Raw genomic sequence first — 26,213 nt, 5'->3', positions numbered from 1 at the left:
TTCATCCCACCTCAAGAACCTGTGCTCCCTCTATAGCATCCTCTGAAATTTCCACCGAGTAGCTACTTTTGCTGAAGACGGGGTTGTTGTCATTGACGTCCAGCACGTTGACCTCCACTGTGACAGTAGCACTGAGAGCAGGGCCGCCTCGGTCTGTGGCCACCACCTCCAGAGTGTACTTTGCATGCGTCTCCCTGTCGAGCCCGCGAGACGTCGACAGGGCTCCTGTGCTGGCGTGGAGTTGAAAATCTCCATCAGGGTCCCCGGCTAGAAGAAGTGGATAGAAAAAAAACAAAAAACCAACCTGAATTCAATGCTGAAAGACGGAGAGGAATGGAGACATCTGTGCCAGCTCTGCACTTAGTCCAGATTTTCTCTCTAGAGAGGTAGTAGTGCTTTTGATAAGACTATATCAGGAGCAAACATTTGGCCACTCTGTGCAGGTTTTATTTGAGATATGGGAGAAACAGGGTCTAGTAAAACACAATAGGGTAAATTAGTCCAAAATCTCCTAGTCAGGACTAAACTCTTACAATAGAGTAGGTACAATATCAGCAAAAATGGGTCCAGGAGTCAATTTTAGTAACACATTAAAATCTCTAAATTCAAACTTTATGATTTTCTGGCCTCTAAAAAAACAACAAAAATGACAAAAATGTAATGTTTCTCCCAGTAAACAGCAATTACAGCAATTGTGGGAACCTAAATCACTCTTTAAAATCTAATAAAATACTTGGATTGGACACACAATGCAGTTTCTCACCAGCAATTCTGTACTCCAGCTCTCCACCAGGACCTGAGTCAGGGTCTGTGGCCTTGAGGATGCAAAGCTCTACAGGAGCCTGGTTCTCTGGCACTTCAAGTCCATAAAACGGCTTTGCAAAGATTGGAGCGTTGTCATTCACGTCCTGCACCTCCACTCGGACTACAGTCTTGGCAAAGTTAGGAGGGAGGCCTCCATCCCTGGCATATACTGATATGAGACAGAAATAAAAGAGATGTTAGAGTGAGTAAAGCAAGTTAAAATAAACTGTTCATATGAGCTGATGTATGCTTAAACTAACACATTAATTAAAGCATTTAAATAAACTCATAAGGGATTTAATACCTGTAAGAGTGTAGTGATCCTGTAGCTCTGTGTCCAGTTCCTTTGTGGTGGTGATGGCTCCTGTCACAGGGTTGATTATAAAGCCTTCCTCTGATACTCCTCCGTATGTTATTTGTCCATTAGAACCTTCATAAAAAAAACAAGACGCAAATAGAAATAAAGGCACACAATGCACTTGGCTACATTAAATGTAATAAGGCAGTAATTTCAAAGAATTACAGCTGCAAGTGCCGGTGCCGTAAACTTATAAGGCTCTGGATGAAGATTGTGACCACACATTATCGTTAGCATCTGCATGTGATTGATTTAAAAAGATTTGGTTTCTCAAAACCATTTATGTGTGTGGTTTAGTTCTATGGTTTTGGGGGCTGATCGGCTTCCTTCTTACTCATTAAACCAGCACTGAAACTTGGAACCTTTTTTTCCTTCCATATCGTGACTTTCTTGGCATTATTCCTTTGGCCAAAAATAACAACTGTCTTCAATTTGTACAATTTGCTCTTCCTGAACTAAACGAGATCTTACTTTTTAAAGACGTTTTTGTCAGAGCCATGTATTAGCAATTGGAAAATGTCTCATTTTTAGGACACATTTATTTAATTTTAAAATACAATGCAAGCTGCTGCTGCACAGGTATCAAGCTACTAGCTTACATAACACTCTGTCATATGTTAGTCACTGGGAACCTTTGTTCCCATAGGTGGTCCCTTCAAATTCGCACCTCAAAGTTTAGAGTAGTTCATTTCAATACAAGCTCACTTAACATAAACACAGAGCACTTAACAAAAGGTATAAAGATACGATACTCATGAAATATAAAGAAGAAGAAAATGAAGAATTTCAGTGAATGTCTTTGTTTAGCAAGTTACTACTTCATGATTTAGTTTAGTGTTTTAAAACATGATGATATAATAACTCATATTTTACACAGTGTGTATATTCTGTCATTAGAAATTGGTTTGTTGTTGTTTTTGAGGTTTATATCAGTAAGGAAGCTGGATAAATACAAACTTATGGAGAAGTGTTGCGATTAAAGAAAACCAATCAGAATAGATGGAGCAATATTGGGTGAATTTTACCTTATTTTTGTAAAGTATTTCTTTCTTTTTTTTTTACTAAATGATTTCTTTTTACTTTTACTAAATAAAACAAACTTTTTGCAGCTAATGCTAATGTTGGCTTATTTTCACATTCCTACTAGTCTAGTTCACTTAAAACATTAAACAGCAGTGAGAAAAATGTCACCCATCAGTCATGTGACTGAGATAAAGTGGTCTTGTCAAGTCATGATTGGTCTATTTTAATCTCTTGCTCTCCAACTCAAGCACTTCTCCCACCTCTCAGCTCAGCAGTCATGACTGAGATTAAGCTGAGTCTCTTAAACTCTCATTCATTTGTTATAGCTTCATATGTTCAGTCCCAATTATTTAAAAGAAAATTCACTTTCATTTTAACCTCATATATCCTACTAGTGTTCACTGGCCATGTTTTTAGATGTCTAGCAAGTTGAGCGGACAAATTGAAGACATAAATTGCAGATATATTCTGCAGCAAACAGAACATATTTCTGCACATCCTCCCTGCCCTTTAAGCTCACTTCTTCTTATTGACTGCACATACTCTAAACTTAAAACTGTAATAAAACATTTAAACCAACCTTGGTCCCGGTCAGTGGCCGTTACTGTCAACACTGAGGCTCCTGGTCCTTGGTTTTCCATCACCTGTGCCTCGAACTCTGCCCGCAGGAACACTGGAGCCTCGTCATTCACGTCAATCACCTGCACGCACAGCACCTGAGAGGTGGAAAGCTGCGGTATTCCATGATCTTCTGCTACAATAGTGAGATTGAAGATTTCTTGCTCTTCACGGTCTAGGGATTTAAGGATGGAGAGAGAGCCTAGGAGGGAAAGAGAAGAATAATCAGAGAGTGCTGCATAACAGCTTTCGAAAACTTTCCCCCAAATACTCAAATTGAAACAGATACTCTAAAACAGATTTTTTTTTCTGTGTTCCTTGCTGTTTTTGTGTCTAAGTGTGTGTTTGGATTATTTTTGCGAACGTGCAATTTTCTGTACCTGTAATTTTCTGTATCTTTTATGCCTGAAGGACTTGTAAAAGCAAAAACCTTCACAGCTTTGCTTTATGAGATTTTCCACTGAAAGCCCAGAAAGTACAGCTACTTCATACCAGCTATTCAATTCTGGCACTTTGAACATGCATTGAAATGTGTATCTACTTATTATCACTTAACATGTATGATTACTGTAAACACTGTAAAACAGGCACACAGGTAAACACACGCTTCTGTTCGAGCTGCAATCCCAAATCAACTCATGGCCTTGCCTTAGGTCAATATGCTTTTTTTTAATGCAACACGATCATATGTTTGCATTTAAGTCTGCAAGCCATTAACCGAAATGGGTATTTTATGTAAATCATACCAGTTTACACAGCGTCTGTGATTCAGACTCTTACCTAGATGTCACAAACCAGTCATCACCCTGACGTTCAAGGCAAAGTAAGAGGCCATATGAAGTGTGTGTGTGTGTGTGTGTGTGTGTGTGTGTATACTTTTCGCATGAGTCTACAAGCTTAGCCGGCATGCAGAAGCCTGAGAGACGTGTGTAATTTCTAAATGTTACAGCTTGCCAAACATACATTGTGTGTAGAACTTTTTGTGAGGCTGAGGCTCTGATGTTTCTGTGAGGTCTCGCTAGCTGCCCTGTTTTAGTTAAAAGAAAACAGATGCAAACCATCTAGCGAACTATTGCATTACACACTCGAGCCTATTTTGCTTTACTGATACAGTATCGACCATATGATAAAGGCGGTGTTACCCTTTATCATCAAATGCCATATTAAATATAAGAAAATGTACATTAAAGAAAATGCAGTGCTGTAAAAAAGCCCTCATTTCTTTATATTTTGTTAGGAAAATGTGAAACAGGTGCAGCAATTTATTGAAACGTGTCGCCACACACAGAAACATATTATATAAGTAGGGCAAAAACAGTATATAAGGCAAAACAGTGTTTTGAACAGTTTTTATAACTCTAACAAACTTGAAAGTTAATATTTGGTCTGACCACCTTTATTCTTCAACATAGCCTGAATTCACTTGGGCAAGCCTTCTTATAATTTCTTCAATTAGTCTTGAATATTAGGCTTATTATTAGGCTTTAGAAAACACTAGTTTGATCAACTGAAGGGTCAGATGCAGGTCCTGTGTCAACTTTTTGTTGGATTTTTTCATATTGCTTTAAGACATGACTTTCATGTATTGTTCATATTCTATAAATAATTTTACAGGCCTGCCACATCTTTTTCACTGCACAGCATGGGAAGATATGCCAAGTTTTCAGCTAATAGCTCTTCGGGAGTCACATTGTTGTTGCAAAAATCTGATTTTATGTCTGTTAAAGTGTGTTATCTTTGGCATTTTTTGTAGATTCGACTAAAGAAATGGGGAAAAATATGTGTTATGTGACAGGCTGCTGGTAACAAAGCGCCTTAAGTTGTCTCTTATGCTTAGACAAAAAACTACTTCAATCATTCAATCTTTTGTGTGTTTGAATGATTCATAGGTCAGAGTTAAGTGTTTTAACAAAAACATTCCTTCGAAAATGCTCAGGCACAAGACTTGGACTGAAAACGAGGGGGGAAAAAGCAGCCAGTGTCCAAAGATGAACTTTGAAAGACCCTCACAAACCCTGGAGAACTATTCCTCAACGCCACTTTAAAAAGTTAGAAGAAAGTGTTGCTTCTTGGAAGCTAAATATAAACAAATCAGGGGTGGCTCAAAACTTTTGCAAAGTAAGTAAGAATATTTAATCCACAGCGCATAAATCATGTCTTCACAATACATGCTAATGTGTCACTACAGCTATTAATAACCAAAAGCCTAACACCAACACGCCTGAGAAACAAACCAGAGGTGAAATCACTCCCTGTTAAGGAGCCAGACACTTGACAGTAATGGCGTAAAGACTTTCTTCCATCTGGAAGCTACATTAAGTGTCTGTGTCGTAGTTGTTAATCTCATCCCAGAAAGCGCTGAGCACGCCCACACCACCACGCTCCAACAATGAAGAGATCACATATGAAGAAAAAAAATATCAAGAGCTATCCACATCTCGAGCCCAAATAAAGATTGGTTCCCATGAACAAATCCATCAAGAAAAGGACACCAAGTATGATTCCAAAGAAATATTACACAGCAGCACTTCAGTGTCTAATTATGATCTTCTGGAAAGTTTTGTTCATCCAGGTGGCTTCCATCAATCATTAAATCCCAAAGAAAAAGGCCACAGGCTTGTCCTGCTGTGTTAGATCACTTAAAGCACAAGGAACTATGTGGTGAATTTTACTCGTTTTTTGATGGAGTGTAAATTGGATAGTCATGGAAAGTTCCCTACGTCTTGAGATATCGATTTCACATTACAGTATTTTCAAATGGTACGCCCCACCCTCAAAGCTCACCGGTGTCAGGGTTCAGGCTGAAGCGACCAGCACTGTTGCCTGCCTGAATTCTGTATGATACTCTGCCATTTTCTCCTTCGTCTGAATCTCGAGCCATGACGTACAAAATCACAAACCTGTCAACGAAGACACAAACCAAACATCATCACGGAAATGCACTTGAGGATTCCAAAGATATTTTATTACCGACACTGACGTGACACTCACCCTACAGGCTGATCCTCCATGACGCTGACTGCAGATGGAGAGCTGAAGACCGGCGCGTTGTCGTTTTCGTCTGTCACGAACACTCGGGCGGTGACCGAACTCCAGCGTCTCTGAGAGATATCCACTGCCTGGTCTGTGGCTCGCACCACGAGGTAAAGGGAGGGTGTGGACTCACGGTCTAACTTCTGCCCCAGGGTGAGGACTCCGCTTGACGGGTCAAGGATGAGGAAGTCAGGAGTTTCAGGCCAGAAGTGCTCGATGGAATAGCGCAGCTCACTGTTGGGTCCACTGCCATCCTATAAAACAAAAAGAAAGAATAGATAAATTAGACAGGACGTGGATAGATTATTCTCCTTCTACTTTTCTTCTGCAGAAAATTTAACAACAACAACAATGATAATGAATTGATCATTAAATTAATAAAATACTTTATTAGGATAAAACGATCAATTTGAAGATGTCAGTTCTGTTAACAGATAACAGAATAACTGATATTTTAGGATTAAACAATGACAAAAAACAGTGAATACAAAGCTGAAAAGAACATGAATAACAACATAACTCAGATTAACTGTGCTTTATTGAAAGCATATTGATCCCATACACTCTTTCCTACCTGATCCACAGCTTGGAAGGTGTATATGGAAGCCCCTGGTTCGATGTTCTCGTGGATCACAATGGTAACGGGGTCTTCAGTGAACTGGGGCGCATGGTCATTGCTGTCCTGCACGTTGATATCTAGTTTCACCAGGTGGCTGCTGGGAAATGCCTGAGAGAAGTCCGACACCTCGATGTGCAGGGTGTATCTTGAGCCCTTCTCATAGTCCAGCTCCCGGACCACGTACACATCGCCCTTTAAGTGGTCCACCATAAAGGTCCCATCGCGATCTGTCCCTCCCACGACCAGGTAGGTCACCTGGCCTTCCAATAGAGCAGATTCATGCTGATCAGGTGGACGGACTGAACCAATGACAGAACCTGGAGCTGCCCCTTCGACTGTGTTCAGGGTCATAGAGAGAACGTTGGGCTTGGGGCTGGACCTGGAAGAGCTGAGAACCTAAAGAAAAGGAAACTAGTGTCAAACAAACCAATTTCCTGAGTATTTGTGGTAAAGTCTTTCCAATAATAATTGTGATTTAAATTGCAGTGTAATTCATCCTTGGATCTGTCCCAAAACAGACTGAAACAACACTTCTCGGTAACAAAAAGGAGGAAAGCGGCAAGAAGCTGTATACGTGTGTTAAAGGATCTGATTTCCTCTGATATTCTGCAGACAATGCATCTATATGGCTCTCACCCCAACCCATCCCTAAACATAGCCTTGGGCTGTAGTCTGTTTCTGTTTTGTTGTTAATGCTATAATAACCTTCACAGGCACTCTCACTGTGCATGAAGGCATTACGTGTAATCCTTCCAGTAAATATCTTGACACTGCCGCATTCTGGCTTCAACTTGAGAGTCAGGCTTTGTGACCTGTGACAAAATAATGAAGGGTGTGATAGTAGGGAAAACTGTAAGTGTTCCAGTTCAAATAATTCAGAGCAATAAGCAACCTCCACATATGCTACAGGCTGCTCCAATGGGAAACAAATATGAGCCAGAGGGCCTTTGACACTTTGAACCACCTCAGGGTTCAACACTGCTCTGGGACGGATCAAAGAGCTCTGAGGAAATATAAGCAGATTTTCTGGTTTCATCATCATGAAATACACACACGGACACACACACTCCTTTGTCCTCAATACCTATAGCGATTAGTGGAGGTTTTTTTCCTCCATTAATTGGATTCAAACTAAAACTAAAAGAGGAGGGACATGATGTGGTTAAGTCTGACCACTTTTTGCACGTATTTGCAGGTGAAATGCGCTACTATCCACACGTTATCAAGGCCCATTTGTTACTACCTCATCCCCACTCACTCACAACTTGACCCATGAGACCTTTAATAACAACCTTTTAACTCTTACTCGTAAGAGTTAAATTCTTGGGGACTTTCCATCAGTTTTTAGAACTGAAAAAGCCTCTATCCTCTATCCTTGAAGCCTCCAGTTGCTATAACTCAAGTGCCTATAGGACTACATCACTACTTTTGATCACTTTTTATTAAAAAAAAAAAAAAAAACAGCAGTAGAAGCAGAAGTATGTTGCAGCTTTTCCTCCGTGCTTGATTGTAGTGCCGACACAAACAATAACTGATTGCACTGAAATTCTGGGCTCAAGCTCCAAATGGATGACTACAGCTGGTGAAAGTCTGTTTTTTAAGTAATTTGCTTAAATGCACTTCCTCAGATCACATAATTTAATGAGCTGGCAGCACTAACAAATGTGCTGCACTGCACTACTTATACTTTTTCGCCTCATTTGCCTTTTCTCTGTACAGGCTAACTATCATGTGTACTGTAGTACATGTGGTGTACAACGGTATCCGTGTGTCTGATTTTACGCGCAGCTAAGGGAAATGTTATCTCAAAATCATTAACTGGAAACGTTACCTCATGCAAGTGTTTGAACGTGTCATTACAGCGAGCGTGTCTCTGTGCGTGCATGTATCACTGCTTGCTACTGTACTGCAGTGTATTCCCTTTCTCTCTGTGTGATTTGATGCAGCTGGCTTTCATCAGATCTCATCTGGGAGCATTTGATTCCAAGGTGCCTGTTTCCCCTCTGTCTAATCTCAGAGCCGCACAAGCAGTGCACAGGCGAAATCTAAGGCAAGCACTCCCATCGTAATTAGCATCCTTTTCCTTTCTGAAACCACATCGCACAAAAACACTGAGCTCCTAAGCTTTTTTTTTTCCCTGCAGTTGAATTCCTGATATTGTATGTTGATATGGAGGACTGACCCTCCTCCAGAAAGTTCACAGTATTAGCTCAGTCTTTCGCACCATGAGTTCTAGTTACCCCTCTATCCTTTGGATCAGGAAACACCCACTAGATTGGATAGAGCTCTTTGTTTATAAAGGCACAGGTTCAGTTTCTCTCTTTCTCATATTTACCTCTTTTCCAAATTCCTTTGACAGTCAAACTGCTCACTGTTGTCCTCAGATTGAGGAAATTACAGCTTGTGTTACAAAAAGAAACGCAGAAGGACTGAGGTGAAGCACAGATGTTTAGGTTCGCTCACCAGACTTTGTGTCCAATCAGGAGACGTCACAGAATATTTTGGAAATTCAGTGCATATGAAGATGTTTGGCAGCTGGATGAGGATATGAAAATGTGCAGATTGTGTTTACTTGTATTCGTAGCTGGCAGGTGGAGCTGAGTGTCGGTGCGCCGTGGTCGGCAGCAGTCACAGTGAAGGCGTACTCGGCTCGCTCTGTCAATCTCAGAGGGGAAGCGCTTCTAAGCTCACCGGTGGTTGGATTGATGGAGAAACGCTCTGCTCTGGAGCCTGAAGTAAATGAAACAAACATTAACGATGTATGTTATGTGGATGCCGTGGCATGTGGAAAAATCTGTAAATTTGTGGCTATAAGATGAATTATGAGGCTCACCTGATAATGAGTAATAGATGGTGCCATTCTCTCCCTCGTCTGGATCTTTAGCTGCCAGCGTCCCTATGACTGTTCCTGATGGAAGCCCCTCAGTCACCTGCAAAGAAGTATTGTTACTCACCGGGAATGAACACAACTGCAGATCCATTAAATCCTCACTTTTAGGGCAAGTTGCTACGATACCACCTCTCTGTGGGTTTATGTCACACCCCACTAATAAAACCCCAGCATGCATAAAAGAAAATTAGATTCATTGATAGATAAAATTTATCCCCCAAAACTGCTTGCTGATATAACTAATCTCCCCCTCCCTTCTCACCTGAAGCACCAGCTCCCTGTCAGGTCTGGCATGAATGAAACTGGGGGCGTGGTCATTTTCATCCAGCACAGTGATATGTGCAGTCCCTGTTGCACTGCGAGGGGGCGTACCCCCATCCTGTACAACCACAATAACCTGATAGCTGGACTGCTGCTCTCTGTCCAGTGCAAGGCGGGTGCTAATCTCACCTAAAGCAAAAAAAAGGACACGAGGGAAGCCGTTGAGTAATTACCGTGTTAATTTAATTTAATTGAGAAAGAGCAAATCATCAACTCCTCAGGGGAAATTATGCTGGTATTATCACTGCTTATGAAGTAACTACATTTCATGCTGTGCAGCACAGTTAAAAAAAAGTGTACTATTATCCCTATTTGTGTTATGGTTACGGTGTTTATTGTTACCTGTTTGCGAGTTTATCTGAAAATGCCTGTCTGTGTGCAGCAGCCTGTAGGTGAGTCGAGCATTTAGTCCTGCGTCTCTGTCCGTTGCAGAAACCCTGCCGAAGCCCGTTCCCGCGTGCAGGTTTTCTCTGACAGCCAGAAACACCCTCTCCTGGCTCAGTCGAGGGGAGTTGTCGTTTTCATCCGTCACTGTTACCCGGACGGTCGCGCTGCCGGTTCTTCCTGCACCTCCTGGGCCCGAGGTGGCAAGAACAGTCAACAGGAACATGTCTTTGACTTCTCGGTCTAAAGAGCTCCGAACAAACAGCCAACCGCTATCTGCCATGATGCCAAAACCTGCGGCATCACCATCAGGTCTGAGGCGGTAGGAAATAGAGGAGGAAGATGATGATGAGGAGGAGCTTCCACCATTTCCAGAAGCTTCTCTGTTAAGTGCACGGACCTGAAGGAAACGCGTGTTTAGAGGGGTGTTTTCACGTAGCTCCACGCGGTACGTAAGGGTATCAAAGTTTGGGCCTTGTGCGTCTTGTGCTTGGATGTGGACCACAAGGGTGAAGGTGGAGCTAAGTTGAGGGGCTCCACCATCCTTGGCAACCACTTGAAGGTCATAGCGAGGGACACTTTCATATGATAAACTCCCAATTAGACGTACCTCCCCACTGCCCCTGTCGACGCCAAATGTCCTCTGGCCACTGCTGCCTGCAGCCCCAGCAGAGACTAGATCGAAGCTGAGCTGACCGTTATGGCCGGAGTCTTTGTCGGTGGCCTGAATACGGTAGATAATCGTCCCCATTTTGGTGATCTCGGGTAAAAGAAGGGACTCTGATGAGGATGGCAGGAAGGTAGGGGCATTGTCGTTGATGTCTGCAATGGTTATGTGTACCCGGCTGATTCCATATGCCGGAGGAGAGCCAAATCGTGCCTGGATCTCCAGGTCAAGACTGGAGCAGGTCTCGTGGTCCAGAGGAAGGGCTGTGCGAATGGTACCAGAGGCGCTGTCCACTGTAAAGTAGCCATGAGGGTCTCCAGATGAAATAGAGTAGAAAATATCCTTAGAGCCACCTGATGGAAGACAGAAGATGTAAGGAAATAGTGAGAAATTATGCCACATGGGATTTTCAAATGAAAATACAATAAAACAGAAAACAACTGAGGTTGAAATATTAAGTGTTTACTAAGAAATAATAATATGAAGACCAAGAATCAGATTCACTGAGAGCCTTGTATACCACCACAGCCATCTGTCAACTACACCACTGATTATTCTGACTTAAAATTACATCCCAATTAAAATCCATCATTAACCGTGAGAGAAAATAGGAGTGCGAGTAGAAAATAATCGCCAGTAAATTGTGCACCGTGAGACGGATGTGATTTCTTAATGGAGTGTATACAATTGTTGCTTGGTTATTTCTACAACTACTCGAGAGATAAGGCATCATGCTGCAGCCCATTAGTGCATTTTTGTCCTGGTACTTGTCAGGAAGATGAAAATGGGCAAGCCGCACAGAACTGCTTCTCACTAGGGAAGTATGCAAGTGTTAAAAGCAAGCCTGAAATAACCAAAGCAGACCCAGGAATCCAATAAAGCATGTGAGCGTACAAGGGCCTCACCTGTCTTAGCAGAAGCACGAACCACTCCCACTGCCGTCCCCCTGAGAACATCCTCCGACACGGTAAAGAAGTACTGTGCCTGTTCAAACACCGGAGACGCCACTGAGCCCCCGACGACGCTCACGTTCACTCTGGCATTTACCGGTGCTGTAAGACCGCCCCCATCCTCAGCCGATATGACCATGGAGATTACCGTGTTGGCTTTGCCATGGAGTGAGCGGGAGAGAGAGATCACACCTGCAAAAAATAGATACATACAGACAACAAGTTCATTTTTATGTGAGTCATTTTCACATGTCTTGGTTACGGTCGTAACATACATGATTGTGCTGCACATGCAATAATAATAAAACACTACACACCTGTGTCCTTATTAAGGGTAAAGAAACTAGATCCTCCTCCAGGTACAGTGCGGTAGGTTACTCTTCCGTTTTCTCCGACATCAGGGTCATTGGCTGTTACCTTGACGACAGACGTTCCTGGAGCACTATGGGTACTGAGACTGACCGTGTACAGGACTGGATAGAAGATGGGCCGGTTATCATTGATGTCCACCACCGTGACCCTCACACGGGCTACTGAACTTAGACCACCCTGTAAAGGAAATGTTAAAAAATGGTTTGGTCTACTTTATTTGACTACAGAAAACCCTAAAGTATCAGCAAGCTAAGCCACCTTACATGAGGAGGCACAAAGAAGAAAAGGACAGTGCTAGACTGGATCAGCAGGAGGAATACTGTATTGTGCTGTGTAATCTGCTTTTTTAACCTGCTTTGCTGCTATCAACAGCCCAACAGCTCTAAAAGTTTCTGAAAGTTATTTACTGTAGGTTATCAGGATTATCCACACATCAGTTGGTGACATCACAGAAGCTACATCCATGTTTTATGTGCTGTCTTTAGCAGAAACCACAACTCGAATGATATATCAGAGCTCTGCTGACTTGACTATTGACCCATAACTGGATGCTAAACCATAAGAAGTGCTAGTTAAGTTAAACCAACGTCTCCCTCCCTTCTAGCACAATGTAACAAGGAAAACAGCATTCACTCTGTGTATTACCCCCTAGTGAAAAGTAACAATGCAGGGCTTTTAAAGGTATTAAACTATTAGAACAGTTTCATCTCCATGCCGTTGAATGCATTAGTCAATGAGTTTGCACTCATTACACTATCTCTCTTTATGAGACCATTAAAAACAGAAACAGCTGAGACAAGGGGCAGACGCGAGCTGAGTATTTGGAAATGAGCAGGTAACACTACAGGACCACGATGACTAACAATAACAAATTTACAACAATTCTTGCGTTTCTATTACCTTATGTAAGCCAACAATGATCAAGAGATTCAATGGTTTATTACATGTACTATCGAAATAGGAGTTTCAATTCCTATTTAAGTCAATCCTTTGGGAATAACTGATAGTTTAACCTTATCCCTCTTGGAGTTCCCTCTGATTGTTTTGCCCAGCTGCCGAGGAACTGGATAGTGTCCTCATTAAACGCGTCCTGTCACTTTGATCAGATTTACTCGAGTGCAGCTTTAGACGTCTTTAATTTGCTTTAACCCTGTCACTTTGATCAGAAGAAATATTACATATGCAACAGGCAACGTGTTTTGTCATGAAGCATCTTCAATCAGCTGAAATATCCCTCATCTAGCTACAGAACTAATGCCGTGACTTTTGTTGAAGTTCGAGCCTTTGACTTTTTCCGTCTCCTTCAGAAGTCTATTTCAGTTACAAATAATTAGGTTTTGATTGCAAAAACATGCAAAGCATGAGGGATTACTTCAGCATTTAATGTGCTTTTGCTTTGACTCAAAGAGGTAGCTGAAATGCTCCATATGTAACTGTGGCTGGTTAGCTTAGCTTAGCACGAGGAACACATAAAAGCGCATTTTATTTTCTCTGAAAACAGGAATTTCCAGCAGAATCTCTAAGGCTCACTAATTAACACATATGTCGTTACACTTTTTCTCACATTTAACATGCAGTTCTCACATCAGGAATGTAATTCTCACCAGTCTTAACGCAGTTCTTAAAACACCTACTGCTTCTTCTTCTTCCATCTGCTCCCTTTAAAGGATTATCTACCTCTGTTTTAACCTATCCCTAAGTCTCACTGCCATCCTATAAACTGATGTGAACATTGCATCAAAGCAATCGAGAAAAACTGGGATCTATCCTAATATAAGAAATACATATTGCAGTTTTGCAGGATGGTGCTACTAGTTTTCCCACATTACACAGAGAGCTTTCAATCCTGTCTCTTTGCAAGAAAGTAATGAAGCATATTCCTCAAATGTCACTTGATGTTTCGAGGAATATTCTGGTAAGATCTCAACCTTGCAGAGCTTACAACGATTTTCTGTAGTTACTTACTCCATCTGTTGCTGTGACAGTCAGGTCAAACTTGTCCAGTCCCTCATCCCGGTCCAGAGCTGTGCTGGTGCAAAGTTGGCCAGTCTCCTTGTTGATGGTAAACTGGGTTGGCAATGTGTTTCCAGAGCTTGAACCCAGGTTGTAGCTTATAGTACCAAAAGAACCACGGTCCTCATCTGTGGCCGATACCTGAGGGGAAAAGAGACCAATGTAAGACAGATGCTTCGCCAGTGCCAACTAGCCTAAGAGACACATAAGGATTTCAAAAACCATCACATCCAGCAGGTCCCACAATCTGCATGAAATAAATCCTACATGTGTCATGACTATTATATACGAGCTAAGGGCCTTTCTGTTATCACAATAATGTCCCATAACACAATCACCTCATAGGCCCATACATCTGCGCTTGTCCAAATATCACACACCATAGCACTACTTGTTATGATTTCCAGACTACTATAAAAACGAGCATCTGTGAGAGCAATTCTTTTTTATATACCGCAGATTGTGGTATGTAAAAAAGTAGATCTCCCCAATGGTGTGTTTGAAAAGCTGGCAAAAGAAACCATGCATATAGAAGAGAAGAGAAGAGAAGAGAAGAGAAGAGAAGAAAAGAGAAGAGAAGAGAAGAGAAGAGAAGAGAAGAGTAGAGTATGTGGATGTTTATGGAGTCCAGCTTATGGCTTCAAACAAGACACTAATGGATGTGAAAAAGTCAAGTGGCACACGATGGCTTTCATATCACACTGAACTATGATTCAGACTGATACACACCCCGACTTGAGAACCACTTAAATACACCTCAGAAAATTTCTCTATTTCTTTCCTCTAAACAGGTCTGCATGGCCCAACCTCAGACCCATTTGCTCATATTTACCTAACATCCTTTTTGTTTTACCACACAAACTGAAAAGCACCCACCACATAAATATACATTAACCCGTATGTGCTGACAAATTCTATTAAAACATTTATAATACCACAAAGATTTCCTTGCAAAACACAAAAAAGGAAACGGCCTGTGTTCTCTGGGGTGCTGCTTCTGACTTAAGTTCTGCACGACTCCATAACTTTGTTTGGTGGCATTTATGGTCCTTGTTAAAAGTAACATTGTTGCTCAGATGTCCAAGCCTTGAAGGTGAGCCAAGATCCAGGAGGCCTCACGACATCGCTCCCTCTCAGTAGTACAGTCGCTTCTCTTACGGTAAATCAACAACAGTAACTTACAACATCTGAAATCTTGGATTTAGGTTTTTATTTTTTTCTGACAAAGGAAGCTTGTCTAAGACACAGTATTATATAGAAAAAAAACAGCTTTTATTTTCAGACCTGGAGAATATTGGATATTTTTTGTTTAAGAATTAAGCAGTAATTTTATAAGAAAACATTTTAGAAGTTACAGCCCTGGCTAACACCTGGTCTTACCACACTCAGTGCAGCCAGCAGATTTTTGGGCTAACACTTCCTGTTCTAGTCACTGCCTACTGATGAGGACAAAAAGCTATAAGAAAAAGCTAAACCAGTGTCAAATTATAGCTGATAATTTCAAAACTTAATTATGGTGGCTGCTGTCATTCTTTTGTCTCCACACAGATCCAGAACCCAGACTACAAACAGAAAACACACAGGTTATCAAACATGGCTACAATGACCAGTCAATATACATGGTAAATGGATTGGTATTTATATAGTACCTTTCAACTCAATTGCAGCACTCAAAGCACTTTCTACTGCAAGTCCATTTCACCAGGTCCCATACATTCATACGGTGCTTTTATCTTCACCTAAGGACTTTTATCTAACACTCACACACACACAAAACTCAAGAGTTCAGTATCTTGCTCAAGGATACAGCAACACGTGGACAGGAGGATCAATCCACCAAACTTCTGACTGGTGAACAGCCTGCTCTCCCACCTGAGCCACCACCATCCACAGCCATCAATTACAAACTTCATCATATAAACATTTCTGCATTTCTTCAGATATGTATGTTTTTGTGTTGGCACAGGATTTTCCCTCCCTGCTAGCTTCTCAAAAGTCATTTCAAATCATAAAATATGCAAGTAAAAGACACGTTCCTTATGTCTGTGCTTGTTATTTAATGACTTTGTCACACATCTGAATCTTGCATTCTGGCCCAGAACCCCACAGAGGACAGGACCACCGTAGCAGACATCCGGCTCGTCTTCCTTCCAACTCAGCAACACATGTCTTCATCATTACACTTACCTATTAGCTACAGATGAACACGACCACCTTGACTCATACTGTTTCTCATATAGGAAATTAAGACATGGTAATATTAGTAGAGCTCATTTACAGTTGCTGCATTACCATGGCGAGACAGTCGTGGATTTGAGGGGTTATACTGTGCCTCTTTTTTTGGGGCTGTGTTTACACCTAAGGGGGATTTAGATCATCGCTGGGACTTCCTATTGAGTACAATGTTGAGACTATGCTATCTTCAGGATCTAGGTTCATGTCTGAATGTTCATCATATCTTCCCAGCTGTCTGTGATGGATTAGCCACCTGTGGTCACAATATTTGGGCCATTGTCCACGTGCTTGTATATATGATGAGCCCAATTTTTTCACTAATTATAATTAAACATCCATGACCGCCCACTTGGACATGTCTATATTTACCCCAAAAGGTATGTCTCCATAAAGACAGGGCAGAGGATGTTCTACCATAAGTAGGACAACACAGGAGGTGTAATTAAATTTGCTGGGCTTATATGACACACATGGGTTATAGTATTGAAATACTCTCTCTTTTTTTTTTAATGGACTTGGACTGGAAAAAAACCTGCACAGGGAGTCTGGGAAGAAAAAGAAGAGCAGCACATTGATTCTCCACGCACTAAAATGTAAAAACCTAAACAGTATGGTATGGATTCTTCATGCTGGAAAAATATGCAAGACAAAAACACAAGACTGTGGTAGAAAATGGCTCGAAAGCTCACTTTCACATAAACCACGGGAGCTATAAAAAAAAGACAAAATGATTTGTGCTTTCATGCTGCTACAAACCGTATACAGTACAGTGGCTGTGTTGTTCAAAAGCCAGTGTGTGACAAAAAAAAATGCAGAGTTAAAACTTTAAGAATGGAGCACATGACAATATCTTTAAATGAGATGTGTAGCATCAAATCAACAATCCTGAAAAGACATGAGCTTACAGAGTTATCTCTGTCATCAGTCATTTTTTCCTCTGTCAATCCATCTGACAGTATGGCACCGTGTTTAGTTTAGACTGCACAGGCCGACAGGATGGATGCCATAAGATATCAGAAATTCCCCCTCCAATTTGTTGCCATAACCTACAGCTCTTATCTCGACTTACAAAAAAAGTAGCACAGGTTTAAAGCCAATAAGGTAATCTTGTAAACACACACACTCGACATGTCTTCATAAATCAAGGGGTCTGGTAGGCCAGAAAAGGGTTGCTGCCAGGGACGAATCGCTCCAACGAGGGAGCCTGCTCTGTGCTCCATGAACAGCCTGCTTCGTCTCTGCTTAACTACTCCTTATCGTACATCCTGGAGGTAAACATGTAGCTACATAGTAACACAAAAACAGACACCCGTCTGTACCTTTTAACATCTAAGTCTCTCTGTGGGTTTGTGCATATTTAAAGTCAAGTTATTAGAGAATCTGTTTTGTAAACAAAAAGTCCAAAAAGATTCATTTCCTTTTTTTGTGAAGCTCTATAGCCAGACACAGAATTAAGAAGCACATATGGTGCTCGATATGACATGAAAGGACAATAATAGTGGTTTTGCAAGTTGATCTTTTACATTTTAGTGGAGCAAAGAGAAACTAATGGCTGCCTGGAAGGTGGTAAATGCCTGAACTGTGGTTCACTTTGGCAGTAATGCTAAGTATACACAATTTGCAGTTAATGGGCTAAATCTTGCAAAACCACTAATGTGGTTACTTTCTTTGGGAACGCTGATATCACACCTGACGTATGAAAAGGCAGAAATTTTTAGAGAAAAGATTGAAAAAATAAGGCAGGAATTTACTGATAGCAGCGGGTTAAGATAACATAAATCAGCCATTAGTACGAGGAACCTCATACCAGGGCTCCGTGTGCAATAAAGCCGTTTGGATGGAAATATTCAACTGAGTGAAAAAAGCAGGCAACATGGCTAAAATGTCATTTTATTGTAACTAACCTCTAGATCTTGTATGTGAAGTCCTAAATGCTTTCCTCTGAAATTCCATATTTATAACTTCCTTTCTGGCCTTTCTGGTACCAAAAGTCTTACAGAGCACTTAGCAGTGAAACACAAAATGACTTAAAAGAAACAAAAGAAACAATGCTTCACTTAAGCATCTGAATTTGAAATGCATCAAACACTGTTACACATAAAAACACAGTTTTGATTTGCCTATGGTGCAGTCCATTGACTGACTGTATATCTGTTAAAAGGCACAGCTGAAGTTTGAAGTCAAAGCCTGCCGAGGGCGATGTGAAAAACAGTCGCGAAGAGCGTGCCGAGTATCAGATTCACCCAGGACTGAGGCTGGGAGCTTTTTTGTCCACAGAGCCATTCATCCTTGGCTGGGACAGTAGAAGAGTGATCACTCACCGGAGCATTAGCAAAGAGCCAGACCTCATCATTCATTTGCCTCACTCTTCTTCACAACTGTTCCCTTTTTTGTGTCCCTCGTCTCTCTACCTTTCCACTTAGCTTTTCTGTTATGCGCCTACTGTCACTCTAATTCTCTCTGAAAAAGACTGGATGTCTCACCAAGGGTCCACTTAGATGTCAGATACACGCCTCATGCTCTGCCATTCAGCGCAGGTCATGAGTGAAAGAGATTTATCTGTCAGTATTAGTTTGTGATGCAGAGACGGAGCGGTCTCCTGTCTGGGGTGTGGTGTAAGCTAACAGGTAATGTTTAATGATACCAGTGGGTCAAAGCCTTTTTCTTTAGAACTGCCCATACTTTACTTTCACACCTCAATAGATACAAGTATTACATCAGCTGACCCCATTTCAGGTTTTATATGCTCTTACTTCTGTACTAGATTATGCTTTTCCTCTTTTCACCTTATTTTATGTCCTTTCTTTCATTATACTCATGACTTTATACCTTTTGCCATACTCTTTTTTTTTTTTTTGCACTCTTTTCCAACCCATCTTTTTTCATCTTCTCCAGATGTGGGCGCAGGTCCAGATAGATCCTGCTGTTCTCTGCAGTTTGTCTCTGTAAAACATCAGCTAATGTCAAAGGGAGCTTGCGCACAGCTTCTCGGACACAGCTGCGGTTCTGCCGCAACTCAGGTTCTTTTACAGCTTCTCATGAGAGAAACAGAGAGGGAGAGAGAGCATCTATAAGCTTTGATGGTAAAACCTGTAAAACACAGAGAGCTGTCCTGATCTAATCTACTTTTTTTCCCTTCTGACTAGTGCCAGGCCTGAATGTTTATAAAGCCATCATCAGTGGTTGAGTCAGACGGGCCAAGAAGAAGCCTAATATCGATGCTCTACGATGATATCACTACTACAGCTACAACTTATTAGCTTTGGCCACCATCTCCGTGGCATTTAACTGCCACTTATTCTTAGTCATGTTTACTTATTCTCTGACAGTTTTTTCCTCAGTTACATAAAAGAAAAACTGTTGTTCTTAGGATTTTTTTTCTAATCTTCATTTTCTAGTTTGGCAAAAGTGAGATTTTATTTATTTGAAAAAAACAAACGGTTGACTGTTTACCATGACTTTCCATGGTCTTGCTCCTTTCCTTCATTAAACTTGTTTTAAGGATGTCACTGCACTGCCAGATTACAAAATTAGCTTTAATGAGCGCGAGCATATTATAGTCACTTTAAATAATGGCCCCCACAAAAAAAACCCTCTAAAATTATACCCGTGCTTAATAAAATGGAAATTTTCTTTACATGAACAGCAGTGACCATAAAAGAGCATACTGGATCTGGAGCTAGCTAATGAGCAGAATGCATCACTGCTGGGTAATTGCACATACGCCGAAGCTGTTTGATTTAAAAGTTATTTAAAGGTTACGCCGTGTCAGATGGAGAGAAAGCATTCATTTAACTTGTGTTGCTCTTTTTCCACTCGTACATTCCTTTGCTCTCTAGTGAGCTGCATTCCTCATATTAGGCATTCTCGAGTCTCAGAATCAATCTCTGACTTGCTGTTGCCAATGAGCTAAGGCACTATGGGTACAATTAAGATATATGGAAGGGAAGGAGCGCAGGGAGGGGAAGGTGGGAGAGGGAAATGAAGGAGGGGAAATATCCTGGCAGAAGAACAAAAGGCTGGGCTAACGATAACACGAGACCTTGAAATGGGAAAGAGGAGGATTGAGGCCTCATCTCCCTTCTCCTTCAATATCTATTCCTCCCTTGACCTTTCCTTTTCTTTTATACAGTCTCGACTCTTTTCTGCCCTCTCTCTCGCTCTCCCTCTCTTTCACTCGTTCTTTCAGCACCCTATTACGCCAAGTACTTGTTGTCTTTCATGTGGAGTTCACGGCTGGAAATGATTAGGAACATCAAACCTCTGAAAGAAAGGGAAGGGGAGGGAGGTGAAAGAGACCGAGCAAGAGCGAGAGATTGATTTCTATATTTGGAAGAAAGAATGCTATTACTATTAATGAACATAATAAGGGGTGATGGTCACCAAAAACTCTGTTTTTCCTCTGTCTCCCACAAATGTGCATACATACTTGTATACACGCACACAGCGAGGCACATTTCTAAGATGGTCCACGCTGAAAGCTTAGCAGTAAAGTGTAGCGTGGGTAGAGCTTTAGCCTGTGGAGTTTAACATGCGGACATGTGGTGTTTGTTAGGAAGTTTATCTTTGGGATGCTTCACATGTTAAAGGACACCAGGAATGCTTTACCAGTGTTGGTTTACCAACGTGCTGTCACTCCCTGCTCATATTTAAAGCTTAGTGGCAGATGGGTCGTAGCAGAAATCTGTTCCTCTGAATGGGCGTCTCACTTCAGCACTTTGAAACAACAGAATGGTGATAGGAGTGGCCATTTGGCTTCACTGAAGTGCAATTATACATTGCTTAAAATCGTGGACAAGGCAGCGCAGCCGTAGGGTTCTGCTGACCAAAAGAGATCAAGACCACAATAAATGAAATGAGTTACGATCGAGCATATGATCACACCACTTTGTGGACATGATTACTTCAGATTTTCTTCAACTTCTCTTTCACTTAAGCTAGAAACAAAGACTACTTACTCTGATACATAAATTATCAAAACAATCGGCAGTTAGTTCTGACTGCTCCGTTGACTATTTTTATATGAGGTTGTTTTTTCCCCCTAAACACACTCAGAATATTACTTTAGATTTCGATTTTTAGTACCATATGACAACGTCAGCCATCAGAATCAAACTATCAAAACATGAGTCAAGAACAACTTCGCCATCTCTTTTCTGAAAAAAGGGTTGTGAATGGAGGTTAAAAGAGAGGTCAGCAGGAGATAAAAAGCTGTTTACAGGGATGGACAGTGATAGAGGAGCACAATGTGGGATGACATCACTGTACTGGATTCTGTGGAGTGATAAGAAACGCAGGAGATTTAGATGGTAGCGATCCTATCTTGTGCAAAGCCCTGCAATCTGGCTACTCTTGTGCAATTTTACGTGCGCTGTGTACGTGTGTCTCTGTGCCTGCCTCTCCCCCTCCCTTTTTCAAAGTGAATTCGCTGGGCTCTGACTGACAGCTGGCTTTATCAGACCTATTTTTTACTTATTGTTAAATATTTATAGCCGTTTAAACCCCATCTCAGGCCTCAGTGCACCGACTCTGACTGGTGCGGCAGCTGCTAGCAAAAGACCTGCATATCTGCGAAATACCAGACATTTTATTGTGGCTAGCTGCTAACAAGAAAGCTAATGAGGAGACCGAGGTCAGATATTAAGATCAAAGAAGGAATGTTGTGTGTGCCACCCAGAGATAAAAAGTAACTTTAACTTTCAGGGATGTCACAGCCTCACACCAAAAATTCAGTAGTTAGTACCATAGAAAATATAAGAGATGGATGTAGCTACCATGACTTTACTCACTGGTTTCTAAAATCCATTATGAAGCCACTGTCGCCATCTTGGTTGCATTTTTAGCACATTTTTATACCACAGATAATCCTTAATTGTTGTTTGACTGATTGATGTTACTAGTCATTAAATTCATTTTGGCATTAAGGTACCATAACTATGAGTTCTGGTGACATCTGTTTTAACTTGTGGTCATTCAAATGAGCTTATTATGCTTTTTCTTTTTTTGTCATGTTTAAAACTGTGGACAGTGTTTTAAATAAAGAGGCTACCATATATGTAGAGGAGATATGCTTAAGCAGCAACCTGCTGTTAAAAAGATTCTCTGTTTTTAGATGGTGAACTGAGGGGATGCACCAATACCCGCAGTAAAGACGAAAAATAAGGATTATTGTGACCTGTGAATCATGCAACGCTACTGTAGTGGAGCCCATGAAGAAAAACATGAAGTTTAAAATAAGCATAATCATTCCTATTTAAATGGTCCTGAGCCTGTGTACAATAGAAGCTGTATGTTCTGTAATTATCAAGAGTTTTCAATATTATAGCTGCTTTTAAGCATAATTAGGGAAATCAATATTGCACCCTTGCAAATGATCCTTATTCCGCAATCAAATTCAGATATTTGTGAACTTAATGAGGCTGAGCGCTGTTATGCTGCTGATCAACAGTGTAACTGTTCTGTTTTATCTCAAAGTTATCACACTACTGCATGAAAGTAAGTTTTTCAGGGCACCGTCTTTGATTTAAGCAGTAAGGTCTGTGATACAAAGCAACCAAAGATTGTCACTTATTGTCTTTCGGTTGCAAGTTTGCTTCAAAGATGAGAAGAAAACAGTAATTAAAAAGTAGAGCACAAAGACGGATAGGCGCTGGACCGGCTCAGATGCGGGACTGTTGTCTGAGACTGTCTGAACTGTTGGGCTTTTGAATGAATGAAAGGATGAATGATTGAGAGTGAGCGGCTCACAGTTGCCTCAGGGACACCAATCTGGGTAATTTTAAATCCTCCAGCGATCAAAAACAGCAGTATGTGTTTAAGAGGATGCATCTGTGTTTCTGCTCCAGCCTTTGTCTCAGAATGGGAGCAGACGTGTGTGTATATATAAATTTTGGGCATTTCAGCGGTTTATCCAATAAAAACATGACAAAGAGAAAGATCTTGGAATTTCTTTCTTTCTTTTTTTTTCCCTGAATTGCCACACCACAGGATTTTATTTTCTTGGGTGCTGAAGTCAGTGCCTGGAATTTGAGGGTTAGCATCTGCTTGTTGATTACTGTTTCCAATTTGTATTTTATGTTCGTAGCGCATCTGCAAGGAAACAGAGAAACAGATAGAGACACGGTAATAAAATTTGGAACTAGTCATATTACCACTTTCTTTACCCCTTTAGGACATCTGCTATCATGTTAAAGTATATACACAGCAAAAAATAAAATGTATTATCAAGTGAAAACAGTATTTCGGTGCTTTGTGAGACTCAGTAAAATCAGTTGTCTGTTCTGCTGGTCATTATTTCATTGTGTGGTTTTTGCAAACTAGAAGATGTGTATTCCTATATACAGTATTTTTGTGTGCCTGCGTTTTGTGGAAAGTCGCAGTGCACAGTGAGCAGTTCTGATTAAGGCTATTGATTAGTCCATCTGTGACAGCAAAAAGAAAGCACAGAAACGAGAAGATCAATAGGTGTGACTTGATCGATCTATCATGAAGACAGCTGCTGAGGGAGTAGAAAAGGATTTAAATCTTCTCCGGAGATCTAAAAGTATTTCTAAATAAGACTCTGTCATCAACAAAGTGAAGACAAAAAATCTGAAAAAAAATGTAGTCCTAAGTCAGCCATGCTCTCTTGGAAGACCCATCTCCATGTTTATGTACTCCTGGTGAGCTTATCCTGACAAAGCTGATGTTTTACAGACTTAAAATAAACGTCTTTACCACCATCTTTTCATTAGTCTCAGATGTTTAGACAAACTTTTCTAATCTCGGGCCAGCAGGAAAAACTCCTGCCCTCTCAATAATACGGTTCAAGTTCATTCACAAATAGATACACACAATGACCTCTAAACACGCGACACAACGGTTCAGGTTTATCCTCGTTGATTGCACAGCTTCGCTCCACTTAACCAAAATAGTGTCTATAAGCCTCTGCAACCCTCCGCCAATTTAGTCCAGCTTCCTGGATGTGATCCCTGTGGCCACTGGACAGATTCATCGTGGCCTCATCAGTCACGTGTCAACAGTCTTTCTGCAACACTAAGGACAATGGAGGTAAATTCATTAAGACCAGATGGCAGCTAAAATAAAGCACAGTTTTGATTATGGCAACTAGATTTTAATCACAAGAGCGCCTTACCGTCAACATTCATCCATCCTAATTCGGGCTGGGCCCTGATTCAATAGTGTCATGATGAATAAAACAATTTCCCATAAGCTTTCTTTACACACTGAAAAGCTTTGTCTGGTGAGAGACATCATTACAAAAGGGTTTTTGATTGTTTAACGCTGCATGTAACTTTGCATACATCTGACTGATTGTGAGATGAGATATTAAAAAAAACATGGCGTGTTAACATTGTAATTTTTGACCACAGTGCCACAAACTTGCAAAACACTTATTTCAAAAAGTTTTTTTTTTTAAATTTTAGAGCAACTTGGGAATTTTTGGATGTATCAACTGACTGTGACCACCCTATAAAAAAAATTGTGTTGTGAGCTTTTGTTTGAAAAGAGAACCCAAACATGACTCACTGAAACGCCACGCACGTCTTTCCACTACTCCCCACTCTCCACCACAAAAAGAGTCAAAACAAGGCAGATAAAAATGGCTGGCCTCAAACAGCCACAGAGGTAAACTCCAAAAATCATTCATCACTGCCCCAGTGATTCCTAGTGTCACACGCCCACAGTGCCGCCTCATTGTCCTGCTTTGCCAGATGGAAGGCTTTAAAACAAAGGCTTACTACTACGCTATTTATCTATCACTATCTCCTGCCCGTGCGCTACGACTTGCTTAAATCTAGCCAAACTGGAGTTAAAGGATTCTATACTGACATGTTTCCAATTCAAACTAAATTGCGGGTGTGTAAAATAAATCTGATTGAACCCAAGTCCTCCCTTCGGTGGAGCAGCAGTCTTCGAATCCAGTCGAAGCCTGATTTTCTTCACATAAACATTTATGTTTCAGTGTCATTTTATTTCTCAATCTGTAAACCAACACGCAGCTATGTGGGAGGTTCGCTCTAATAAGGCGGAGTGTGTTTATCATTACAAGTGAGATGGGTTTTATTGGGGACAGACTAAACCACCTCTGTTTGCCCTCCAGGAATGGTCGCTCATAGAGCCAATGCTCATTTGACAATATTAGTTTCAGGGACGAGGGTCATTCCAAACTGTGCGCCTGTGCTCAAGTGTGCGCTAAGCGCGTCTGTCTGTGATCAAATCAGCGAGCGTCTCAAGGGTCAAAGGTGAGACAGATTTCCAGCTGCGGCTCTCTTTTTTCTCTAACCTCCAGAGACCATGTGCATTCGTGTAACAGGTCAGCCGTAATGAGACTTGAATGTGTCACTGTCAAAACAGGGGAGAGAAACACCTGTTATCTTTGTACAAAAGGGGGAAAAATGGAGACTTGATTATAGGGAATCAAATTGTGTCATATTGGGCAAAATAAGTGTGTAATCAAAAACACAGATGATGTAATTCTGTACAGTTAATCTCACTTTTATTTTTCATTTCTTTCTTTTATATTAGAGCCACACAAATCGCTCAAGAGTGCACATGCGGGTTCACTTTCCCTGAACCCCTCGTCTATGTCTGTGCTTTCTCCAAGTCGCTTCGTGTTTCCCTTGTTCTTCCTGAGGTCGGGCGGTTACTGACCTCCACCTCAGGGAGGTGATAATAGTAAAAGATAGCAGGAGCACCCCCTGAGCTTTGAGCTTACATCTGGTATTGGGTTACTCTGATAGTTGTTGACAGCAGAGAGAGATAGAGAGGGAGAGAAAATCAGAGGGTTTGTGCAAATGCTGTTGTGTGATTTTATACACAATTTTATACCAAGTCTGCATAATTTATGTAGAAATCACAATAGAGAGGAAACACGTCTGTGCACAGGGTGATGTCACGGAACTGGGGACAATAAACATTGTTTA

At 41.2% G+C, this 26,213-nt stretch overlaps 1 protein-coding gene across 1 annotated transcript in view; it reads right to left on the bottom strand.

Annotated features, from left to right (window-relative positions):
* dchs1b (dachsous cadherin-related 1b) overlaps positions 1 to 26,213 on the bottom strand; it is an 82,240-nt gene that overhangs the window by 6,665 nt on the left and 49,362 nt on the right. The window contains exons 5-18 of the mRNA XM_085364536.1: positions 14,005 to 14,193; positions 11,985 to 12,216; positions 11,623 to 11,859; positions 10,009 to 11,070; positions 9,608 to 9,795; positions 9,289 to 9,385; positions 9,028 to 9,185; positions 6,411 to 6,851; positions 5,795 to 6,090; positions 5,588 to 5,703; positions 2,766 to 3,005; positions 1,109 to 1,234; positions 764 to 973; positions 11 to 267 (exon numbers count right to left, since the gene is read on the bottom strand). Coding sequence (XP_085220662.1) covers positions 11 to 267; positions 764 to 973; positions 1,109 to 1,234; positions 2,766 to 3,005; positions 5,588 to 5,703; positions 5,795 to 6,090; positions 6,411 to 6,851; positions 9,028 to 9,185; positions 9,289 to 9,385; positions 9,608 to 9,795; positions 10,009 to 11,070; positions 11,623 to 11,859; positions 11,985 to 12,216; positions 14,005 to 14,193 — 3,849 coding nt within the window. The remainder of the gene's footprint in view (positions 1 to 10; positions 268 to 763; positions 974 to 1,108; positions 1,235 to 2,765; positions 3,006 to 5,587; positions 5,704 to 5,794; positions 6,091 to 6,410; positions 6,852 to 9,027; positions 9,186 to 9,288; positions 9,386 to 9,607; positions 9,796 to 10,008; positions 11,071 to 11,622; positions 11,860 to 11,984; positions 12,217 to 14,004; positions 14,194 to 26,213) is intronic.

This window comes from Diplotaxodon limnothrissa, linkage group LG10 (assembly GCF_057381915.1).
Source record: "Diplotaxodon limnothrissa isolate DT_005_m linkage group LG10, D_limnothrissa_male_GT1.1, whole genome shotgun sequence".
Taxonomy (NCBI): Eukaryota; Metazoa; Chordata; class Actinopteri; order Cichliformes; family Cichlidae; genus Diplotaxodon; species Diplotaxodon limnothrissa.
The sequence above is the reverse complement of the archived record's forward strand: the minus strand, read 5'-3'. Positions and strand labels throughout refer to the sequence as shown.